Raw genomic sequence first — 21,827 nt, forward strand, 5'->3', positions numbered from 1 at the left:
ATTTAGCCTGGCAGAGTCCCCCTACTCCTGGTGTTTTTCTGTCTGGAAGACTCCACAGAAGTTACCTTTTCAGACACCTGTCCTCGTGACAGCTTCTATTTTTTCTGACACATTGGAGGCCAGGGATCCTTCACCATCTCCAAACATATCAAGCAGTACCTATATTAAGACCACATATTAACAAAATGTTTCCCAGAATGGATAGTATATTGTGTTTAAAGGAAATAGAAGTAATATTGACCTAAGAGGCCTCTTTAGTAACTTGTTGGGGAAAATATCAGTACATTTTATGTATTCAGTAAAATAACTTGAGACTATACTAGGGGGACCTAGCCCCTGTTGGTGTGGCAGCTGTTTATAATGGAAGGAAAGAGCAGAGCTGTGGTGTTGGGGGGCATTTAAGAATGACTTTATAGAGGAGGTAACTGTTGAGCAAAGTTGTTAAGATAAGGGAAGAGTTCACTAAATAATCAAAACAGAAGCTGGCATTCTAAAAGGAGGAGCAGCTTGTGCAAAGACAGGGAGGTGTGAGAACGGATGGATCAGACCCTAGTCACAGGGACCAGTGTAATCCTTCAGGATTGGGCTTCGTATGACAATGTGGTCCCCTTATGTGCTCTATCCATGACATCTTTGAGTCTCATCTATGGGCCTTGGAGAGTTTCTGAAAAGGACCCTTGTATCAGACAATCTTGAGGAAGCTATGATTTGTTCTTCCATAAAATCAAAGAGCTTGAGGATCTCCATGCAAGAACTCCTGCAGTCACTTCTTGGGTGGGAGAGGGGTTTTGAAGCTGGGGCTGGCTCCTGATTATATGAAAAGTACTAAGTTCTCTTCTCCCCTGTAGGAAAGCTGTGCCAGTGGACTGATGCCTGCCTGTCTCATCCATGTGCAAATGGAAGTACCTGTACCACTGTAGCCAACCAGTTCTCCTGCAAATGTCTCACAGGCTTCACAGGGCAGAAGTGTGAAACTGATGTCAACGAGTGTGACATACCAGGACGGTGCCAGCATGGTGGCACCTGCCTCAACCTACCTGGTTCCTACCAGTGTCAGTGCCCCCAAGGCTTCACAGGCCAACATTGTGACAGCCCCTATGTGCCCTGTGCACCCTCCCCCTGTGTCAATGGAGGCACCTGCCGGCAGACTGGTGACTTCACTTTTGAGTGCAACTGCCTTCCAGGTAAGGAACTCCCTACTGTCCTAGGATTGGGAAACAAATCAATTGCAAGAAGGAGGTGGAAGTCAGTGAGTGTGGTTCAGTTGTTCCTTTAGGAAGTGTACTAAAGCAGGGAAAAATGGAAGTGAGGATTTTGTGAGAGGTGGCTTGCTCGTGAGGGAGGAATTTTATGGGCCCACTGTGGTCTATAAACTGAGCAGGGGGTAATTTAACATGTCAAGGTTTATGATGATGAGTGGCTAGGAAATTGTTTATTGTCCCTTCTGGAGAAACAGAAGATATAAGAGAAATAGAGTTCTGGGAAAGGGACAGGCAAATCTGGAGTGGAGAAGAACACAATGAGAATTAGACATTGGAAAATATGTATGCATGGTTAATAAAGTACTTTAAATTATAGTGACACTAATAAGAGTAGGTAGACAACTTTCCCATATGCTTTTGCCTCTGATTGAGTAATTCACTATAATTTGAACGTATCCACCCTCCTATATGTGATTTTCCCTGAAGGTTTGGTCTTCAGAACCCTAACCCATATACCTTCCCTGATTTGGGGGTAACCCTACTCTATCTTGAGGCTGGAGAATTTTGAAGCTAGGAGGGGGGTCCTCTGTTAATCAATAGGTACTTTTTGATGGCCTCTGGTAGATAATGTATGAGAGACTAAGTAAATACTTTGTCATCCTCTGGGCTGGTAGAAGTGCCTTAGAGCACAAGGTAACCCAAGGTAGATGGCAAAAATGGAGCAGCAAGGTCTGGAAGCTCCAGGCTGGTGTTCCTTGGCAGGGAGGAGCAAATGGCCAGATCACTTTACTTCTTAAACAAGTGATGAGGAGGCTGAAAACCAAGAATTTTGATTGGGAACAGAGCATAAACAGCTGGAGCAAATGAATTACTAAGCAACAAGGATCCTGTTTTTATACAAATATCCTTAGAACAAAAACAAAAGAAGGAAAACTGCCTGTGTGTGTGGGGGGAATAATGTGCTAAGTAAGCAGAATGGTCTCAAAAAGAAGTTGTTCTAGTCACTGTTTCAGAGTGGGAATCTTAGACTGTGGTGTTGTGGATATGGTTCACATAAAATGGGTTTGTGTGTTTTATCTTTTGGGAGTTAAGGGTCATAGGTTGGTCCTCAGTATAAGACCAAATAGTAATTTATTCATTTCATTTAGTAAAAATTTCTTGACTCTCTGCTATGTTCTAGGTACTGTTATGTGTTTGGGGTATAGTAACACAAGACACTGCTACTAGTTGCAATGAAAACTTTTTATCATTTAGGTCGTAAGAATATACTATGTGTATTGCTTTTAGTTTCTCTTTCAATAAAGAATAATGTTATCATTCTCTACTAAGTAGATGTTTATTATCATAATATTTCTGTCATCCACATTATCTTGCAGAAGGACTAACTAAAAGATATCCCTCACTCCTGTATTTGTTTGCATTTTCAGGGCTAGAGACAGAAATAGAAATATAAACAATTTAGTTTTATAAATATTTTAATATTGCAAACATTCTAGTAGTCTAATATGTAATGGTCTAAGTGGGTAGTAATTGAGGTTAGTGTGATTTATGGTTGAAGTTTAGATACTGTTTTCAGTTTTAAGAAAATTACTTTTAATAGTTGCCTAGAACAGTAGGTTGATTTGGCAGCAAAATTTTGAGAGGAAGTCAGAGAAGTCAATAAAGGAAGTCTTTAGCTAAGAGAGAGTGATTATTCACTCCCATTGTCTCTGCATTGTTTTCCATTAACCTCGATAAGAACCTTAGGGAATTCTGAGAGTGTGTCCAGGAAGAGATCTGTCAAACAAGAATAGCATCTCTTCCTTGAGAAAGGAAATAACCAGGCATTCCTCAGCCAAGTTGCTGCCAGGGCTGGTGGGCTAGGGAGTGAGATTTTGGCTCTCTTCACGTTCTGCTTGTCATTCACTGATGGTGTGTTGGGGGATGCTGAGGGGATTTAAGCAGGGAGAAGATTGGGCAAAGATAAAGCAACATTTATTTAAAACCTTTTGAGTTAGGTACCGCCAGGTACTTTCACACCCATTAGTGTAATTAAACACAAAATCCTTGGGATTAGGAGTTATTTTTTGAGTTTCTCATGTGAAGTGACTGAAATTTGGTCGTGTTAAGTAAATTTACCCAAAGTTGCAGAGCTGATACAGGAGAGGGTAGGCTCCTGAAACTTTTCAAGAAATGGTTGCTTTTTACCACATTCCAAGTCTTTGCACTTCCCAGCCCCCTTCCTTAATTACTGACCTTGGTCTACTTTTTGTTTTATTTTTCTGTGACACTTATCTTCTTACTATATAATTTTTGCTATGTAATTTACTTCATTTTGCCTATTGTTTATCGTTTTATCTTTTCCAAATCCTATTGCCTCCTCCTGTCTCCAGAATGAAAGCTGGATCTTTGTTTTTGCTCCCTCAAGTACCCCAAACACCTTTTAAAAACATCTCCTGAAACCTAAGAGGCCTGCACACACTTCTTGACTGACCAACTGTTTGAGTGCAGTGTCAGGTCACCATAATGGAGTATGCGACTCTGGGCTTCTCATTTTCTTCCTGGTATCAGGCATCCTAGACTGAGCCTGGCTTTGCTGATCCATAATGGGGGTAGGGGGAACCATGGGAGGAATGGAGGAATTCTAGATAGGGCAAAGAGGAGGGAGGGGAAGGGAGAGAGTATGTGGGTAGGAAAGTTGGTAGAATGAGATGGACATCATTATTATGTATGAAGTACATGTATGAAGTACATACCAAGTACATGTATGAAGATATGGATGGTGTGACTCTACTTTGTGAACAACCAGAGACATGAAAAATTGTGTTCTATATGTGTAATGTAAATTGAAATACATTCTGCTGTCATGTATAATAAATTAGAATAAATAAATAAATTTAAAATAAAAAAGGAAGAAATTTGGTGTGTTTTTCAACTCAAGTTGGTGAATAGCATGTAAGTTAGTGATTATCTTTAAATGGTTAAGTTAAAATTCTTTTCCTGCAAAGGATACTGTGGTCACTGAGAGTTGATTTTAGTATTATTGTAGGACTCATTGGGAAGGAATCAAAACTGCAAAAATGACTCATCTGGTGTGACATGGAAAATATGTTTCTCCACAGAGAGGAAAAAAGGCTATCTTTAAGAGGGAACTAGTAGAATGGAATCAAGGAACCACATTCCATAGTCTCCTTGGATCAGCAGCTGTTAATAATCTGGACCCTTCGTAAGCTTCCATCATGTGAAGCCCTTAGTAGAGGAAACCCTGAGGAGGGCACCCAGCTGCAGTAATTTTTTTTTTTTTTTTTTAAATGTTTAAAAATATTAACATGCATTTTTTTTTTTTTATTGTTGGTCGTTCAAAACCTTACACAGTTCTTAATACATCATATTTCACAGTTTGATTCAAGCGGGTTATGAACTCCCAACTTTACCCCGTATACAGATTGCTGTATCACATCAGTTACCCTTCCATTGATTCACATATTGCCTTTCTAGTGTCTGATGTACAGCTGCAGTAATTTTAACACAAGAACAATAAATTATTGGATCATTGACTCCCAGTATTTTGGTTTCCAGCCAACCAATTGGGAGAGAATGTGTTAGGCTGGCTTTATGTCTGTGGATATTTTAATAAATAACACACTAATCAGAACACAGTGGGCTGTTTTGAGTCTACTGCTATCCCTTGTGAGTTCAGAGTTGGATTGGACAGTTCTCAGTGTACTTTCCCTTTTCTTTTTCTCTCACATCTATTTATTCTTCTATAATTTTTTCTTCAAACTTCACAGAAAGCTGCCTGGTATATCCTGTCTTTATCAGTGAAGGTTGATCCTTTGTGAACCATCCTACACTTCGCAGGCTGGATAGATGTGGCATCGCTCTACATTAAAAAACAGTTTTCACATGTTTTGTGGCTTTTGTGTCTATTCTCATATTCCTGAGCTCAAGAACTATCAGAAATATTTCCTTCTTGCAGCTTTACACTCAGAATCGGGTGGTCTTCTCTTGGATATTATGTTTTCGCAAGTTTGTTTTTGTGGCAGATTTCTTTCTTGGAAATTAAAAAAAAAAAAGTAGCCTTGTGTCATTTTGCTTTTGTCCAGCTCTAGGTACCCCCTGATTCCCCTTGCTCTTTGATTCCTCTCATGGACGCTTTCCCCAAGACTTTGTGCCTGGCCCAAGAGCATCTTGGTTATGTCATCTCATCTTCCCTTCTCCCTTGCCCCTTTCCACCCTCACACCTCCCAGTGCCTGAAAGACACTGATGCTCCCCTGAGAGACGTTGCTCTCTGTGTGGGATGACACATTTAAAGATTTGTCTGCTCCCCTCCTCACTGCCATCCTTAATCACTGAAGTGGCCCACCAGTTTATAACAGCACAATCTTTAATGTACTTTCTCAATTTCTCTCCTTCTGGCCTTGTGAGGACGGGAATTGGCTTTGAGAAATGGGCTCCTATTAGTGCAGCTGTGGGAGCCCTTTTTGTGACTTTGCCACGCTATCCCACCCACAAGTCTGGAGGCCTTTTTCCCTTTCCCCTAAAAACTTTAAAAAGTATTTTTTAGAAGTGTCTGCTGTGTGACTTATTCTTAGAGCATTTCCCCCACTTTTTGGATGGGTTGTTTCTTACAAGAATTTGCTATCTATTTCCAAAAAGAGTTCTGGATCTCTATTTCTTTTTTAAATATATATTTTTTTACTTGTAGTTGGGCACAACGCCTTTATTTATATTTATTTTTTTGTGGAGCTGAAGATTGACCCAGCACCTTGCAATGTATTTCAAACATTGGAACTTTTTTTTTCATTTAAAAAAACCATTTATTTATTTATTTATTTATTTATTTTTATGGGGGGGGGGAGGGGGTGTGTGTGCTGAGGATTGAACCCAGTACCTCGCACATGCTAGGCAAGCGCTCTACCACTGAGCCGCAACTCCAGCCCCAGATGTTGGAACTTTTGACTTAAGGTCTTTTTTTTTTTTTTTTTTTGCTCGTTTCAGAGGAGACTCTGGGTTCCTAGGAAACTACTGACAAAAACTGGGTAGAGTTTCTGGTTCAGTGCTGACTCCTGCCTGCTGGCCGTTTAGTCATGGGCAGCTCAGCCTTGTGGCCCTCCACTTCCCTGTCTGTAGCAGTAGTGAGATTAGAGTATATAATCTCTAGTGGATGCTCTAACCCCATTGATACATAATAATATTAGCTAATATATTTTGTTTTTATAATAAATAGCATCTTTATTGAGATATAATTCATATGCCAACTTGCTTTTACAAAGCATATAATTCAGTGGCTTAGTATATTCATAGATGTGTAATCATCACCACAGTCAATTTTAGAATATTTTTATACTCCAGAAGAAACCACGTACCCATTATCAGTTGATACCCATTCTTCATAACTCCCTCCCAACCCTAGGCAACTACTAATTTAGTTTATGGTTCAGTTTACCTATTCTGGACATTTCATATAAATTAAAATATACAATATGTAGTCATTAATGACTGACTCCTTTCACTTGTAATGTTTTTAAAATTCATCCATGCTATAGCATATATCAATACTGCAGTCCTTTTCATGGCTGAATAATATTCCATCAAATAGGTTTGCCACATTTTATTTATTAATCAGTTGATTGGCATTTTGACCATTGTGAATAATGCTGCTATGAACATTCTTGGACAAGTTTTTTTGTTGATATAATGAAATGTTACCATTTAGGGGGAGGGTATATGCCTAGGAGAGTAGAATTTCTAAATCATGTAAAACATAAAAATCATATAAATCATATAAAAATCATATAAATCATATAAAATTTCAAGAACTTCTAGTCTCAGACAATATTCCAAACTGGCTGTACTATTTTATATTCCAACCAGCAGTATATGAGGGTTCCAATTTTTTGCATCCTTATCAACATTTGTTAAGTTTATGTCAAAACTCTTTTTATATACTTACTATTTATTTGTGTTTCTTTTTTGGAGAATGTCTACTTAAATGCTGTGCTCAGTTGATGATTGGGTTATTTATATTTTTTATAAAGCTATAAAAATTCTTTCTTTTTTTTTTAAGAGTTAAAATGTTTTATTTGATTATTACACTGAACAGTTACCATGGAAGTTTGTTTAGTTTGATCAGGACATTGAACATTTTTCTTTTAATTTTATTTATTTATTTATATATAATAGTGGAATGCTTTACAATTCTTATTACATATATAGAGCTCAATTTTTCATATCTCTGGTTTTAATACATAGTATACTCATGCCAATTTGTGTTCTTTATCCTAGATTCAGGTCTCTTATCAGGCAGATACTTTTCTTCTATTTGTGGGCAATTTTCTTACTTTCTTGATGGCATTCTTCGGAACCCAGTGTTTTTAATTTGATGAAGTCCAGTTTATCTATTTTTTTTTCCTTATGCTTTGGGACATATTTGAGAAACCTTTACTTACTCAAGGTACAAAGATTTACTTCTGTTTTTTTCTAATAGTTTTATAATTTTAGCTTTTACTTCAGGTCCCTGGTCCATTTTGAGCTAATTTTTATGTGTGAAGAGGTCTAACCTCATTCTTTTGCATATGGGCATTTAGTTGACCCAGCACCATGTACTGAATCAAGTGTTTTTTTGTATCAATCTCACTCATTTAATCTTTACAGCAACTCTTCCGGCTAGGTCTTGTCAATCTGTATGAGGACAGAAAGTTAAGCTTTGTGCCCAGGGCCACTCAGTTATCTCAAGGCAGTGCGGAGAGGTAGTTTGGCTTCATAGACTGTTTTTCACGGTGAGTTACCTCTCTTGCCTGTCCGCCTCCTTACCTGCCTTCCTACTGACCGGGAGGAACTATCTCAAAAATAGTCAGACACAAAAAGAAAACATTTTATTTCTTATCTGTTGTGGTTATGCTGAAATGCTTCTGCTTTCTTAATTTGTCTGTGGTTGGTGAATTCAGTTAGTTGTAACAGTGGCTAATATAAAGGCAGGGTCCTGGTTTCTGTTCTTTGTAACTTGGCTACAAGAGCCTTACCACCTCCCTGACACCTTGTTCAAGTCATTCTTAGTCACAGAGAAATACATTAGGGAGAAGATGACCATCAGGAATTATAGGACACCACAGACCACACATGTTCCAGCAGTGGTGCGCCAGGAGCTTCACCCTCCCCCCAACTGAAACCTTAACTTGAACTTTTCTAAAGAATGTCTTCATAAAAAGCACTGGGCTAGGAACACAAACCTTAGTTCCCATTCAGTGACTGCTGTGTGATAGATCCGTAGCTTTGGCTTCACTTTATCATAATCAGGGGTGGTATTAAGCAATTCAGCATTTTCTGGCTCATTAGTCCATTACTAAGACTTTCAGATGATTAAACAGAAATATGAGTAATATAAATTTTTAAAAATATGAATGTGTATTTCCATTGTCTTTATCAGGCTTTCTTAGTGATACATCTGCTTAAGCAGACTGAGGACCAACTACCTGGAGAAATATAATTTTCTTTAGTCAAGCTTTCAAATATTTGTCTTCCATGAAATCATTTCTTTTGATTTTTGGGTAATATTTTTGGCTACTTGGTTTAAGCTCATTTAGATGACTGACAATTGTATTCAGAGAAACCAGCTATGTTAAGCAAATGTAGAATCCATAGTAGCTTGTGGTAAGGGGTGGGTAGAGCAAGGTGTGAATGATGTTTGTCCCACCTACCAGGCTATAAGTGCCAGAAAAGCAGGGACTTTGCCTCTTTACTGACTGTTCTCTTCCTAATGTCTAGTGTAAGACCCATAAATGTTTTCAATGAGAGAGAAGGACCTTAAGGGATATTTTGAGGGGTCCAAATATCTACTCATATTATATTTCAAATAGGAGTATGTTCATTGAACATTAGCATTGAATTCCAGCTGGTGGCTTGAATAGCTTAGGAATTAGGTAGCAAGAAAAGAGAAAGAATCCCACTATATAAATTACAGACAACAACACTGCAGGCAGTTAGAGTGAAGTGTAATGTTCTAGTTTTGTTTTTCACAAAAAGGAAAAATCAGGAAGAAGGAAGCAGTACTATGAATGTGGTATTCATGTAGAGAGGAGCAGGAAGAATTTGAAGTGCTGGAAAGTTTAGTTAGTAATAATGTCACCTTATTTCCAGATAGCTTTTAACTTTTGTATAGTACTGCATTCATGATCTAGAAAGGCAGGCTGGGTAAGTGGACTCAGCCTCATTTTACAGATAAGAAAACTGATCGATTGTAACTTACTGTGTTTTGAACAGCTTGTAGGTGGTGAGATTGGACTTGACCCATAATAATATTTAATATTTCAGTATTTTTCCTATTTCTCACCCCCAGTTTTGAAGGCCTCTGAGCTATCATCCTGGGGGTGGGAGGGAATGCAATTAGGTAATCTTTCATCTGTTCTTCCCAGTAGTTTAGTATGGAGTTGGGGAAAATCTAATACCCTGTTTTTTGGAACCAGTTAATATCTGTCCCGAGAAGACATTTATCTTCCCTGGGATTTTATTTCATGGAAACACCATGAAATACTTGTGAGGTAACTGTGAAGGCATGCCATGGTATAATGAGTCACACTGTCTAGCTGTGCTTAAGGCCAGAAAAGTTGGAGGATGGGGAAATTTGTAATATAGTGAGTCCTGCATTGAGCAGTTGCTGGAGGTTGAACTGAAGTCACGAAGCAGGTCTGTCCTGATGATCATGTCCTGAGCAGAATGCTTATGTATGAGAATCTGTCATTTTCTTTTGTTCCTCTTTTATCAGGTTTTGAAGGCAGCACCTGTGAACGGAATATTGATGACTGTCCTAACCACAAGTGTCAGAATGGAGGGGTTTGTGTGGATGGGGTCAATACATACAACTGCCGCTGCCCCCCTCAGTGGACAGGTATGTACAGTGTGATGAACCCACCAGAATGGAGTGTGGATTGGGAAGGAGAGGAGACTGCTGCTAAAGTGGGCACCTTGAACAAGTCATTTTAGGGCTACTTTAGACAGGTGTATGAACTGAGCCAGATGCAGTGCTAACCCCAGGCGTACAGTGTTCACTCAAATATAAATTTTCATAGGAATTATTGGGCAACTGCTCTGAACTCAACACTGTGCTAAGTGCTACAGTGCATATGAGAGAAGATCATTATTGGTAGACTCTGAACTTTATTTGTTGGAAAAACAGTACATTGCCTGGAACATAGTAGATGCTTAATAAATATTTGAGAGGAAAGAGCATACTTAAATGCCAAACCAAACTATATACACCACAGGAGTTCAGATCTTATTTGTTCACAGATAGATATCTATCTTATCTTATTGTCATACCTTTTAACTAGCAAAAGCTTGAGCAAGTACTTTGGACATTATTTTATTATAATCATATTTCTTCTCTTTCTTTCTTTTTCTTTTTCTTTTTTTTTTTCATGGTACTGGGGATTAAACCCAAAGACTTGTGCATGCTAGGCAAGTGCCCTACCACTGAGCTACATCGAAAGCCCTTTCTGTTTTTTTATTTTGAGATAGGATCTTGCTAAGTTGTCAAGGCTGGCCTTAAACTTGCCATCCTCCTGTCTCAGACTCCCAGCTGGGAGTCTTCTTTCTTTCTTTTTAACATTTTATTAGTTGTTGATAGACCTTTTATTTATTTATTTATTTGCATGCAATGCTGAGTATTGAACCCAGTGCCTCACACATGCTAGGCAAGTGCTCTACCACTGAGCCACAACCCCAGCTCTGCTTTGTCTTTCTTGTATCCCTTTCTCCACACAAGTCAAAAATAATTTTTTCTGCCTCTGACATTAGAAGAGTAGTCTAGCTTAATTTTATACCCTCTTGGAAGTTTCTTTACATTATCCTAAGTTTTTTACTTTAGTAAGTTGGGTGATTTTATGCAGACTGTGGTCTACTTTTTTTTTGTATCCATCTATTTATCTACTGAAAGTGAAGACAATTAAGTCAGAAAGTTTTTGAGAGAAATGGATTGATTCAATGTGGAAACCCAAAGAATAAGTTAGTGTTATAAGAAGAAACTTCAGTACCAGTACTGAACTCTGTTACAGAGAAGTCTTTATGCTGGATTGCAGTCATTCCTGCCTGGTGTTCTTTAGCATTTCTGAATTGCTTTCCCTTATCTGCAGCTTTTAATTATTTAGAGTACTCTTGTTCTATAGACTATGAATAGAAAAGATAAAAAAGGATTTAAAGCTTAAATAACATGATTTTCTGGAAAAGCCCATATTTCTGCTTTTAATCCCCAAACCGTCCTCTTTAATACTTTCCTACTGGGTTTCCCTAGAATTGGACTTTCCCTAGAATTTCTTCATGGGGTCCTGATCCTAGGACTTCACTTCCAACCCTCTGCACTTTCTGTTATGTTCTCTATTCTCCCTAGCTTTTGCCATTTTTGTGGTAGATTTTTTTTTTCCACTTAGAAATGACTATAAAGTTAATCACATGACCAGCCGTAACTGAAAAGATTTGGACTTTTTCTACTTTTAATGAGTCTCACAGTTAGTTCTGGGCAGGATGATATAAGTGTCAGGAACTTGACTTTATTCTAATCTCCCTGTGCCCTGTGGGAGTATGACTCTGTGTGGTACTCAGGCTTCTGATTCCAATGAAGATTAAATGGTATTGTAATTTTGTTGCTGATTTTTCTTTGATACCACACTTGGTTTCCTGCTTTGATATTAATTAGGAAGGTCTGATCTTGGGGCAAAGTTTCCCAGTAAAATGATATTTTACCCAAATTTCTTACCCCAGGATGTTTAATAAATGCCTCTTTTCTATGCAAGATGTTTCTTTCTCAGTGTAATTTGTATTTCTAGAAAGGGTGGCAGAGGTAGTGGATATGTTCCACGTGGTGCTTTCTATTTCTTTTGATCTGTTGGCTGTCATTTGGAGTGATCCTCTGTCTTTAGTTTCTCACCATAGGTTTCCTTTCCCTTTTTAACTCATTTCAATACTTTGATTTCCAGTGACAAGACTTGTTTTCTGCCCTGCCTGTCATTAACAGGATAAAGCCCCCAAATGCTCCCTGTGTTATATGAAGCCTTCATGCCCCAGCTCTATCTGCTTCTCTAGTCTTCTCATGCATCCAACAGCTCTCCAGACTCTGGCAGTAAGAGCTGCTCTCAGCTCTCCCACATTGTGCTTGTGTTGTTCCACATTCTGTGTCTTCATTTACTCCATTGCTTTTCTCCAGATTGGCCTGCTCCACCCCTAACCCTGTTTTCTTCATGATTTTGTGCCTGTTTGACTTGGATCAGTTGGTTAACTCCCTCAGCAAGCGTTCCCCAACTCTCTCAGACTAAGCTAAATGTTCTTGGGCTGTGTTTTTCAGTGTCAGTGTAACTACATATAGATTGACATTATTATTTACTTGGCATGATGGAGGTATTGCATTATGAACTCATTGAATTGTTGGTGGCAGCAGTTTTCTAGTGTTCTTTACAGATCTTCATAGCTGAGTTATTCACCATCCCAGTCCCCTACTGAGGAAAAGAGTAGAAAGACAATTTTGTGCCATAGGGTTCTTATTTCTGTTGATGTTAAAGCTCTAAGTTCAGATTCGTGTTTTCTGCTTTACATAAATTACAAAAATGAGTGGGGCTGATATAAGGAGGGCGACTCAAAACAGAGCAGGGAGGAAGAGCATGAGAAGAAGATCACTGTTAAGCAGGGACGAGAGGTGGGAGGGAATGGGAGAGAGAAGGGGTATTGCACGGAAGATGGAAGGAGACCCTCATTGTTATACAAAATTACATATAAGAGGAAGTGAGGGGAAAGGGGAAAAAATAAAAGAGAGAAATGAGTTACAGTAGATGGGGTAGAGAGAGATGATGGGAAGGGAGGGGAGGGAGGATAGGAAGGGGACAGGAAGGGCAGCAGAATACAACAGACACTAGTATGGCAGTATGTATAAACGTGGCTATATAACCAGTGTGATCCTACAATCTGTACACATGGTAAAAATAAGAATTCATACCCCATTTGAATCAAATGTATGATATATGATATGTCAAGATCATTGAAATGTTTTGAGCAACCAATAAAAAAAATGAGTGGGGCTGGAGTATAGAAATTAATTGTTGTTTACTAGCACTGAATAATTTATTAATTATAATACATTTTGTGAACATTTACAATCACTGTATTAGGAGTATAATATATTAATATCCTTTTCACAGATATGCATGTTCAAAAAGGGTAAATAATTTGCCGAAGGCAAATAGTGTTTGGGTTAGTGTTTGAATTTAGGCTTTTCAAGTTATAAATACTCAGTCTTTTTTCTTTATCAAATTGATTCTGTGAGTTGTCTTTTTAAATTTTTTATTTTGAAGGATTTTGAGTTTCTTTAATAGATTGAAAGTTCAGTTTGTAATTTTATTATTCTAGTACTTCGTGATTTACTCCTTGTTTTTTTTTTTTTTTTTTTCCATTTTAGGAATCTGGCTGGTTGCTTTGAGGTTAGAAGTTAACATTATGTGAATGTTTTATATTCAGTTTGGTGCTGTTTTTGCTATACCTAAGAGCCTTTATTACAAATTTGTTCAGAATTTCCTTTGCAATTGCCAACTGTAGAGTTGAAGTATGAATTGTTTGGTTTGGCTTTTGACAAAATAGAAAAGAAGGGGTTGTTTTAGTCTAGTAGGAGAGGAAATAAAGTTGCTAGCCATCTGAAAAAAAAGGGATGAGATTATATGACAGAAAACACTAGGCATTAATTTAAAATAAATGGAGATTTGGGAGTTTGCTAGATTTTTAGTGAGAAGAACCTAATAGATAGTTTTATTTTCCAAGTATACATATGTAAAAGGCTTGAACTTTTGTAGCAAGTTCTAGACTTCAAGATGAGTAGAAGTTTTTCCAACTCCGTGGTTTGTTTGGGGTAAATAAATCAGTTCCTTTTTGTCAGAAGGCTTTATTTGCTGTACACACAACTAATATCTCTCACTTACTTTATTGGGGTCTTAGGTGAATCAGTGGTGAATAAATAAAAATTTATTCAGCAAATAGCAACCATGTTAAACAATGTAGATCCGTGCTGTTCTGTTTGGTGGCTGCTAGTCACATCTTGTGTTGAGTACGTGAAATGTGACTGGTTTGAAGTGAAGTATTGTAACTATTAAATACCTGATTTTGAAGACAGCATGAAAAAAAGGTAAAACATCTAATATTTAAATATTAATTAGATAGTAAAATTTGTCTTAGATATGTTGAGTTAAATAAAATAATACTACTAAAATTAATTTCACATGTTCCTTTCACATTCATTTTATTTGTTATTTATTTTATTGTATTTTGTCATGCTGGGGCTTGAACCCAGGACCTCAGGCATGCTAGGCAAGTGCTCTCCCACTGAACTACACCCCAAGACTTTTTTCTTTTGTTTTAAGTGGGCACTGGAAAATTTAGAATTATACCTTTGTCTCTTGTTTTATTTCTTTTAGACAGCAGAATTCTAGATGTGAAGGTGCTCTGAGCATATTATCATTGCTGCTGAAAAGTGGGAGTACCCACTGTGTCCTTCGGTGGTAGAGCAGCAGACCGGTAACCACATGCAGAGGAGGCCTTGTGCGAGCCTCATTAGAAAGAGTGTGTTGGCTTTGGTCCGCTGTGGTTTCCCTGTCAGTATGGACAGAACTGGTTGTAGCCCAGTTCAGAGCCTTTCCACTTACTATAGCTGTCGAAATAGTGTTTTTGTTCGTGCTTTCAGAGACTGCTACAGCCTTCTCAACTAGCCTGAGCTCAGGTGGAAAAAAGAAATTGGTGTTGGGGGTGGGAATGGGGGTTACTTCTTTATAAGAATCTTGTTATGGAGATAAGCCTGAATAACTAGATGTTCCTTTAGGAAATGAAAGTATACCTAAAGGTTTGATGCAGCCTGAGCACAAATGTCTTTATCATACTGCCTTTGGCACCATGCCATCTTATCAGAGAAGTTCTGCTCTGGCAGATATCCATTTAAGGGAAAAGAAAGTTTTAAAAGGCCCCAAAATTTATTAGAACAGAGTAGATTAATGTTTTGTCTACGTATGTTGTTATTTGAATTTTCTTTTTAAAGGTTCATTTCCTTCAGAATTAAAGTTGACTCTAAACTCAACTCAGAAATTCCTTTCTGTGACTGCTTTTGGTTTTGGGTTCACTCCTGGGGCAGATGTGATTTATTTTCCTGTGCTTGTTATTAATCCAGAAATGTAATTTCAGCTTGGGCTTGGAGTAGTGTTTTGGGACATTAAGCAGAAGTGAACAATGAAAGCTAGGTGGATATGAGTCAAATAAAACTGACCAGATTTTTTCTCAGCTCCTTTATAAGCATGATGAGCCTAAAGAGGTGGTTAAGATTCCCACTGCTCTTAGTTGCTCCAGTTTTAGTAAAAATGTTTGGCATGAACCAGCGAGTGCATATGCCAGAGGTGGTGCAGGAAGGAGCTCCTTGTATGTGAAAATGAGTCTCTGCATGGTGGTGTTCTGAAGTTGAAATAGGTATCTCTGTTTCGGCCCAGCCTCTAGTTGGTGACACATTGTCCCATGGAATGGATCTTTTTTTTTAAAAAATGTGTGTGTGTGTGTGTGTGTGTGTGTGTGTGTGTGTGTTTACCCACATGTATGTAATACTATAGGGATGGAGCTTTTGAGTTGAGAGTGGAAACTAATTATATCTTGGACTGCAAAGGTATTCTCATTTATATTCGGTGTGGCAGAATGGGAAAATGCATCTCAGGTTTCAATTTCTCTGCTGTCAGCTTGATTGTGAGTACCAGATAATTAGCCTGCTCTCTGGAATTCTACTTCCCACCCCAATTTCAGTTTCTTTCCAGTGGGAAGACTGCCAGAGTGCTAACCTGAAGCACCCTCATTCCAGAGGTCCAAAAGCTATGTTGGTGGAAACAGGAGTGAATATATAGTATGGTTTAGCAAAATGAGGAGGTGAGACTGAAGGATCTTTTCCTGTCCTTGTGGTTCATTACTCAGTGTCTAGTTTTGGCTGCATTACAGGAAGATCCAGTTTAACTTAATGGTTTTTAAACCTGCATGGAATGACTGTAAGTTGAATAACAGATACTTATTGCACAACTATTAAATCCATGCTGGATGCTGTAAGAAACACAAAGATTAACAGAGTTAATTTGTGTCATTCAAGAATTATAAAAATTGTTTAGGAAGGAATAAAGAAGTCTACACAAAACCATTATAGGAGGTGGAAAATATGAAGGAATGAGGTTTTGAAAGAAACATTGATAGGAATTTAGAACCATCTGAGTACTTGGTGGGGTTAAAGGGGTGATTGAGAAGAATTGACTTCTTCAGGGCTGTAACATTGCTCTTGATTCAACTCTTCACGCCTCTGTTGCAGCACCTGTAGTACTTTACTGTATTTACTAGTTTGTATACTCTGCTCACCTCATAGATTATCAGCCTCTTTAGGATTGAGAACCAGTCTTACTTATTGTGGCATTCCCAGGACAGATTTTTGTTGTTGTTGTTGTTGTTGTTTTGTTGATAGCCAGATATAAATTCAGTTTATAAAAATCAATGTTATTTTCTACTTACAGATAACAAGGGTTTTGAAATACCACTTATATTCTAAAAGTAGTCCTATAGATATTAGAATAAAATGTCAAATACCTCGGAACCCAGGACAGATTTTAACAAATGATGGCTATTGAGTGAGTGACAACCAGGAGACTCAAATATTATCCATTGGTTGATGTACACATAGGTTGTTCCCATTTCTTGGCTGTTGTAGATAGTGCTGCAGTGAACATGGGAGTACAAATGTCTCTGACAATACTGATTTCCTTTCCTTTGGATATACCTAGTGGGATTGCTAGACTGTGTGGTAGTTCTATTTTTAAATTTTGAGTAACCACCATACAATTTTCCATAATGTCTGTACTAATTTACATTCCCATCAGCTGTGCGCAAGGGTTCCATTTTATCCACATCCTCACCAGCACTTCTTATCTTTTGATAATAGCCATTCTTACTGGAGCAAGGTGATATCTCACATTGTGATTTTGATTTGCATTTCCCTGATTAGTGATATTGAGCATTTTTTCAATTTCTTATTTTTGAGAAATGTCTATTTAGGTCTATTTCTCATTTTAAAAAATGCATTTTTAGTTGTAGATGAACACAATACTTTTATTATTTATTTTTATGTGGTGCTGAGGATTGAACTCAGTGCTTCATGCGTGTGAGGCAAGTGCTCTACAATTGAGCTACAACTGCAGCCCCTATTGCCCATTTTTGATTGAGTTATTTGTTTGCTGCTGCTTTTTTTTTTCTATTGAGCTTTTTTAATTCTAAAATGAACTCCTTGTCAGATGTGCATTTTGCAAATATTTTCTCCCATCCTGTAGGTTGTCTCTTGACTCTGTTGGTTGTTTCCTTTGCTGTACAGAAACTTTTTAGTTCAATATAATCCAATTTGCTTAGTTTTGCTTTTTTTTTTTCCTGTGTTTTTGGGGGTCTTATCCAAAAATTCCTTGTTCATTTCACTATTTGGAAGTATTACCCCTATGTTTTCTTCTAGTAGTTTCATGTCTTCCATTTAAGTCTTTAATCCATTTTGAGTTGGTTTTGTTTGGAGGCAGAGATCTAACTTCATTCTTCTGATGTGGATATTCAGTTTTGCTAGCAGTATTTATCGTGAAGAGGTGGTCCTTTCACCACCTCTTAAGTGTTCTTAGCTTTTTGTTGAAAATTAATTGGCTGTACACATGTGGGTTTACTTCAGGGTCCTCTATTTTGTTCCATTAGTCTCTGTTTTTAGGCCAATACCATGCTGTTTTAATCAGTACTGCATTGTAATGTAGTTTGAAGTTAGATAATGCAAATGCTTCCTTCCTTGTTCTATTTGTTCAAGAGTGCTTTGGTTATTTTAGTTTTTCTGGTTGTTCTGTACAATTTGGGCTTGTTTTTTTCTAGTTCTCTAAAAAATGTTTTGTTGGTAGTGTTTCTTATTTTTAGGTGAATTTGTGTTTAAATATTTGAACTTCAATTCATCTTTCTAGCTTTTTGTTGTTGTTGTTGTTTTGGTACCTGAGATTGAACTCAGGGGCACTCAACCACTGAGCTGCATCCTCAGCCTCATTTTGTATTTTATTTAGACACAGGGTCTCACTGAGCTGCTTAGTGCCTCACTAAGTTGCTGAGGTTGGCTTGGAACTCAGGATTCTCCTGTCTAAGCCTCACCAGCTGCTGGGATTACAGGCATGTGCCACTGTGCCCAGCTCATTTTCCTAATTTTAAGAGTCAAAAATAAAACTGTTATCTATTAATTTCCTTCTCAGATGGAGAATTAGCATACTTTTATTTCTCTTATAACTTTCCTTCACTCCCTAGATTTTGTATATGCAATCTGGGTTTTTAAAATTCAAATTATTGTATTTTATTATTGAATTTTAAAAGTGTATGCACCTTCTTTTAAACTTCTTTTTGGTAGTTAGTTTTATGATCCAACTTATGATATTATAGACTTAATGCTGTGTGCAGTTCATTTTGTGCTACTAGTGCAGCTATGTCACAGCCTCTTCATTCTACACTTCTTTCTTTTGATTAAGTTTTCAGTCAAATAAGTATATCTTTGAGTAATTGTTTTTTCAAGAAAGTGACATGTTGGCATATTTTGGGAGCCCTTAGATATGTGAAAAATTGATTCTGATTTAGTTGCCTTCATGCACAATGGTGTTTTGGCTAGATACTGAATCCTTGGGTGGCGATTTCATTTCCAGTTTTAAACATTGTTCCTTTTTCTGTGGTGAGCACTGTAGGAAGCACAGTGCCAGATGAGTGTGGCTGCTCTCTTGATAAGCAACATTTGCCATCATTTGTTTTAAAATAGAAAAACGTATTATTTTTACATTAGGTTTTCATTCTTTTTTCCCCAACGCTAAAATCTTCTTTCTCTCTGGTATAATCTGCTTGTGTTTTGCTTTGCATATTGTGAGAACTTCTTAAACTTTTCATTTATTACTGATTTATATTTCTTTGTTTCAGTTCTCTTCTTTACAGCTTCTGATCCTGATTTGTATTTGAACTGTATTCTTGTTGTTTTATGTCATATGTCCTCTAGGTTCTTTCCATCTTCACCCCTAGTAACAGGGACCAAAGCTTGGCACAACTTTCTTCTCTGAGCCAGGGGTCCACTTCCTGAATGCTCAGCATTGACCCAACTTCCATGGTTTTCCATATGGCATCCACACTGGATGCTTTTTCTGGTGTGTTACATCCGGAATTTGCCCCAGATGCACTGCAGACTTTCTTGTTGCTATAGCGGCCACAGGAGGCTGGGACTCCCTGGTGCTTTAAATTGCTGTTGACCTGGAGGGGTGAGATGGAGTTCAGCCCATTCTCCTGCATGCAGCGGAATGGGCTTTCTGAAACACAAATTGGATCGAGTTGTTTCTTTGCTTAAAACGCTTCAGTGGGTCCTCCTTGTTTTTGGATTGAGTTCCAAGGAACTGGATGTAACCCTCGCCTGCTGCATCTCTCCACTCCCCCGTGCACTCCCTGTAATTCAGCCACACTGAGTCTTTTTTCATTGCCTCAAATGAGCCATGCTCTTTTTTTCATTCAAACCTACACACATCACTTCCTTCTGCCTGAAATACTCCCACCCTGTCCTGTTTTCCCCACATACTCTCACACGTATACTCTTACACAACCTTACTCTTCCTGTATGTCCTACAGGCTTTCACTTAAAAGTCTCGTTCTATAGTCCTTCTCTGTTCTCCCTACTCCGTGCTCCTAAAGCAACCTGGTAACTGCTAAAGCACTTATCACCCTTAATTATTGTTGTTTTTTTTGACTATAAAACTACTATTAGCCTGGAAGGTTTACAGGGTAGAAATCATGTCTATTTAATTCATCATTGTAACCCTCATGCATATAGGTCAGAGCCTAGCACAGTTTGTGTATATGTGTGTCTTTATTGAATGAATGAGTGGATTGGAGCATTAGATTTTCTGATTGTTCTTGGCTCAACTGTACCTCTTCAAATTCACAACTATTAGTAAGAATCTCTTCTCACTTAGATACTTTAATACATTTTCTGGTGTAGACTGGGTTTGTGCAGCTTCTATAAAAGTAAGTTAGTCATTTTTAAAGATTATATTTGACAGTCAAGGTAAAGTGCTTATAACTTAATAGATTTACTTTTACTTTTTGAGGTCAGTAGCTGCATTGGGTAATAAAAGGACATTTCTTTCTTTTTCTTTTTTTTTTGTGCAGGGAATTTAACCCTTAAGTGCTTTATTACTGAGTAACATCTCCAGCCCTTTTTTATTTTTTATTTTGAGACAGCCTAACTGAGTTGCTCAGGCTAGCCTAAAACTTGTGATCCTCCTGCCTCAACTTTCTGAGGCACTGGTATTACAGGTTTGTGTCACCAGGCCTGACTTTGATTCTTTGTCCCCTAGTTTGATTCAGATGGCAGCCATTGGAAGAGGAGGGCAGTGGGAGTTTTTTTTTTTTTTTTTTCTAGAAAGGGCTGTCTGGGATAGTGTCTTTAGGAAAAGGTGAGGTTTCACTTAAGGAAAGTGTCCACCATAATGTGGAGTTGCCCGTGGATATAGTTGAAGGATTAGTAGGCAAAGGCAAGGTAGATTTGGGTATGGTACAAATAAGGTTTAGTTTAGCAAAAAAGGAAGGGGACTGTGATGAGAAGTTTGTGTGTTGTGGGTCATGTAAAAAGGTGGTGAGGGAGACTTTGAGATGTGAATAAAATACAGACACACTTTGTTGCTATGGGAGAAATGAGTTGTGAAAGATCACCATTATTTCAGGAGTAGGATGATTTTAATAAGAGAATACAGAGTTAAACATTTATTTAACAAATATTTATCAAGCACTTTTAAATAATATTAGCTGGGCACTGTGCTAAGTTCTGGAGATTTGTGATGAGGTAGAGAGTTACCATCCATTTTTCCACAGAACTTGAGTTCCTGAAGTAAACAGGACCTTAGCAGTATTGAGAAACAAGATATAAATCATCCAACTATTTTTAAAAGTTTGGACTGAAACAAATGCCTTGCAGAACAAGTAGAGAGTTTCAGTATAGCACATTAACAGGCAGAACTAATTTGTTCAGGACGGTATAGTCTGTTTGAGAAAGTGGACATTTCAGATATAGACAGTAAGTAAGAACTGTTTAGTGGAAAGGGCAGGATGAGTGTCCCAGATACTTGTGTGATCACTGAAAAATTTCAGAAGGCTGAAGTGGTGGAGCTCATGTTGTTTCAAGGCAAGAGCCTGAGAGTTCGGTGGGAAACACAGGTTGATGTTAGCATTCTGTCCTGAATGCAGTGGAAGTTACCAGGAGAACTAGGCCTTTGAGGAATTTAAACAATGATGGTGATGTCTGGGTATTAGTGGAGGAGTCCCTTGAGAGTCTCGTGCTTGTCTGAATGCTTACCTTCCCATCATTCCCCTCAGTCACTGGCATACCCCAGGCCAAGTGTACACATGTGTGTGTCCTTGCACGTTTGTGTGCACATACATATTCCCATTAGGCAGGTCCTGCAGACTCCATTGGTCACACCGAATATTTGAACTAGCCTTAGTCACAGCAGGTTGTACAACTGTGTTCATTAACTTCACCAGCAAAATAGAAAAATCTGTGTTTAGAGCAGAGATTTTATAGG

At 38.0% G+C, this 21,827-nt stretch overlaps 1 protein-coding gene across 1 annotated transcript in view; it reads left to right on the plus strand.

The window, feature by feature from the left end:
* Window positions 1-21,827, plus strand: part of Notch2 (notch receptor 2) — a 151,504-nt gene that overhangs the window by 68,228 nt on the left and 61,449 nt on the right. Inside the window, exons 4-5 of the mRNA XM_078026900.1 lie at window positions 849-1,184; window positions 9,947-10,069. Coding sequence (XP_077883026.1) covers window positions 849-1,184; window positions 9,947-10,069 — 459 coding nt within the window. The remainder of the gene's footprint in view (window positions 1-848; window positions 1,185-9,946; window positions 10,070-21,827) is intronic.

This window comes from Ictidomys tridecemlineatus, chromosome 11 (assembly GCF_052094955.1).
Source record: "Ictidomys tridecemlineatus isolate mIctTri1 chromosome 11, mIctTri1.hap1, whole genome shotgun sequence".
Lineage (NCBI taxonomy): Eukaryota > Metazoa > Chordata > Mammalia > Rodentia > Sciuridae > Ictidomys > Ictidomys tridecemlineatus.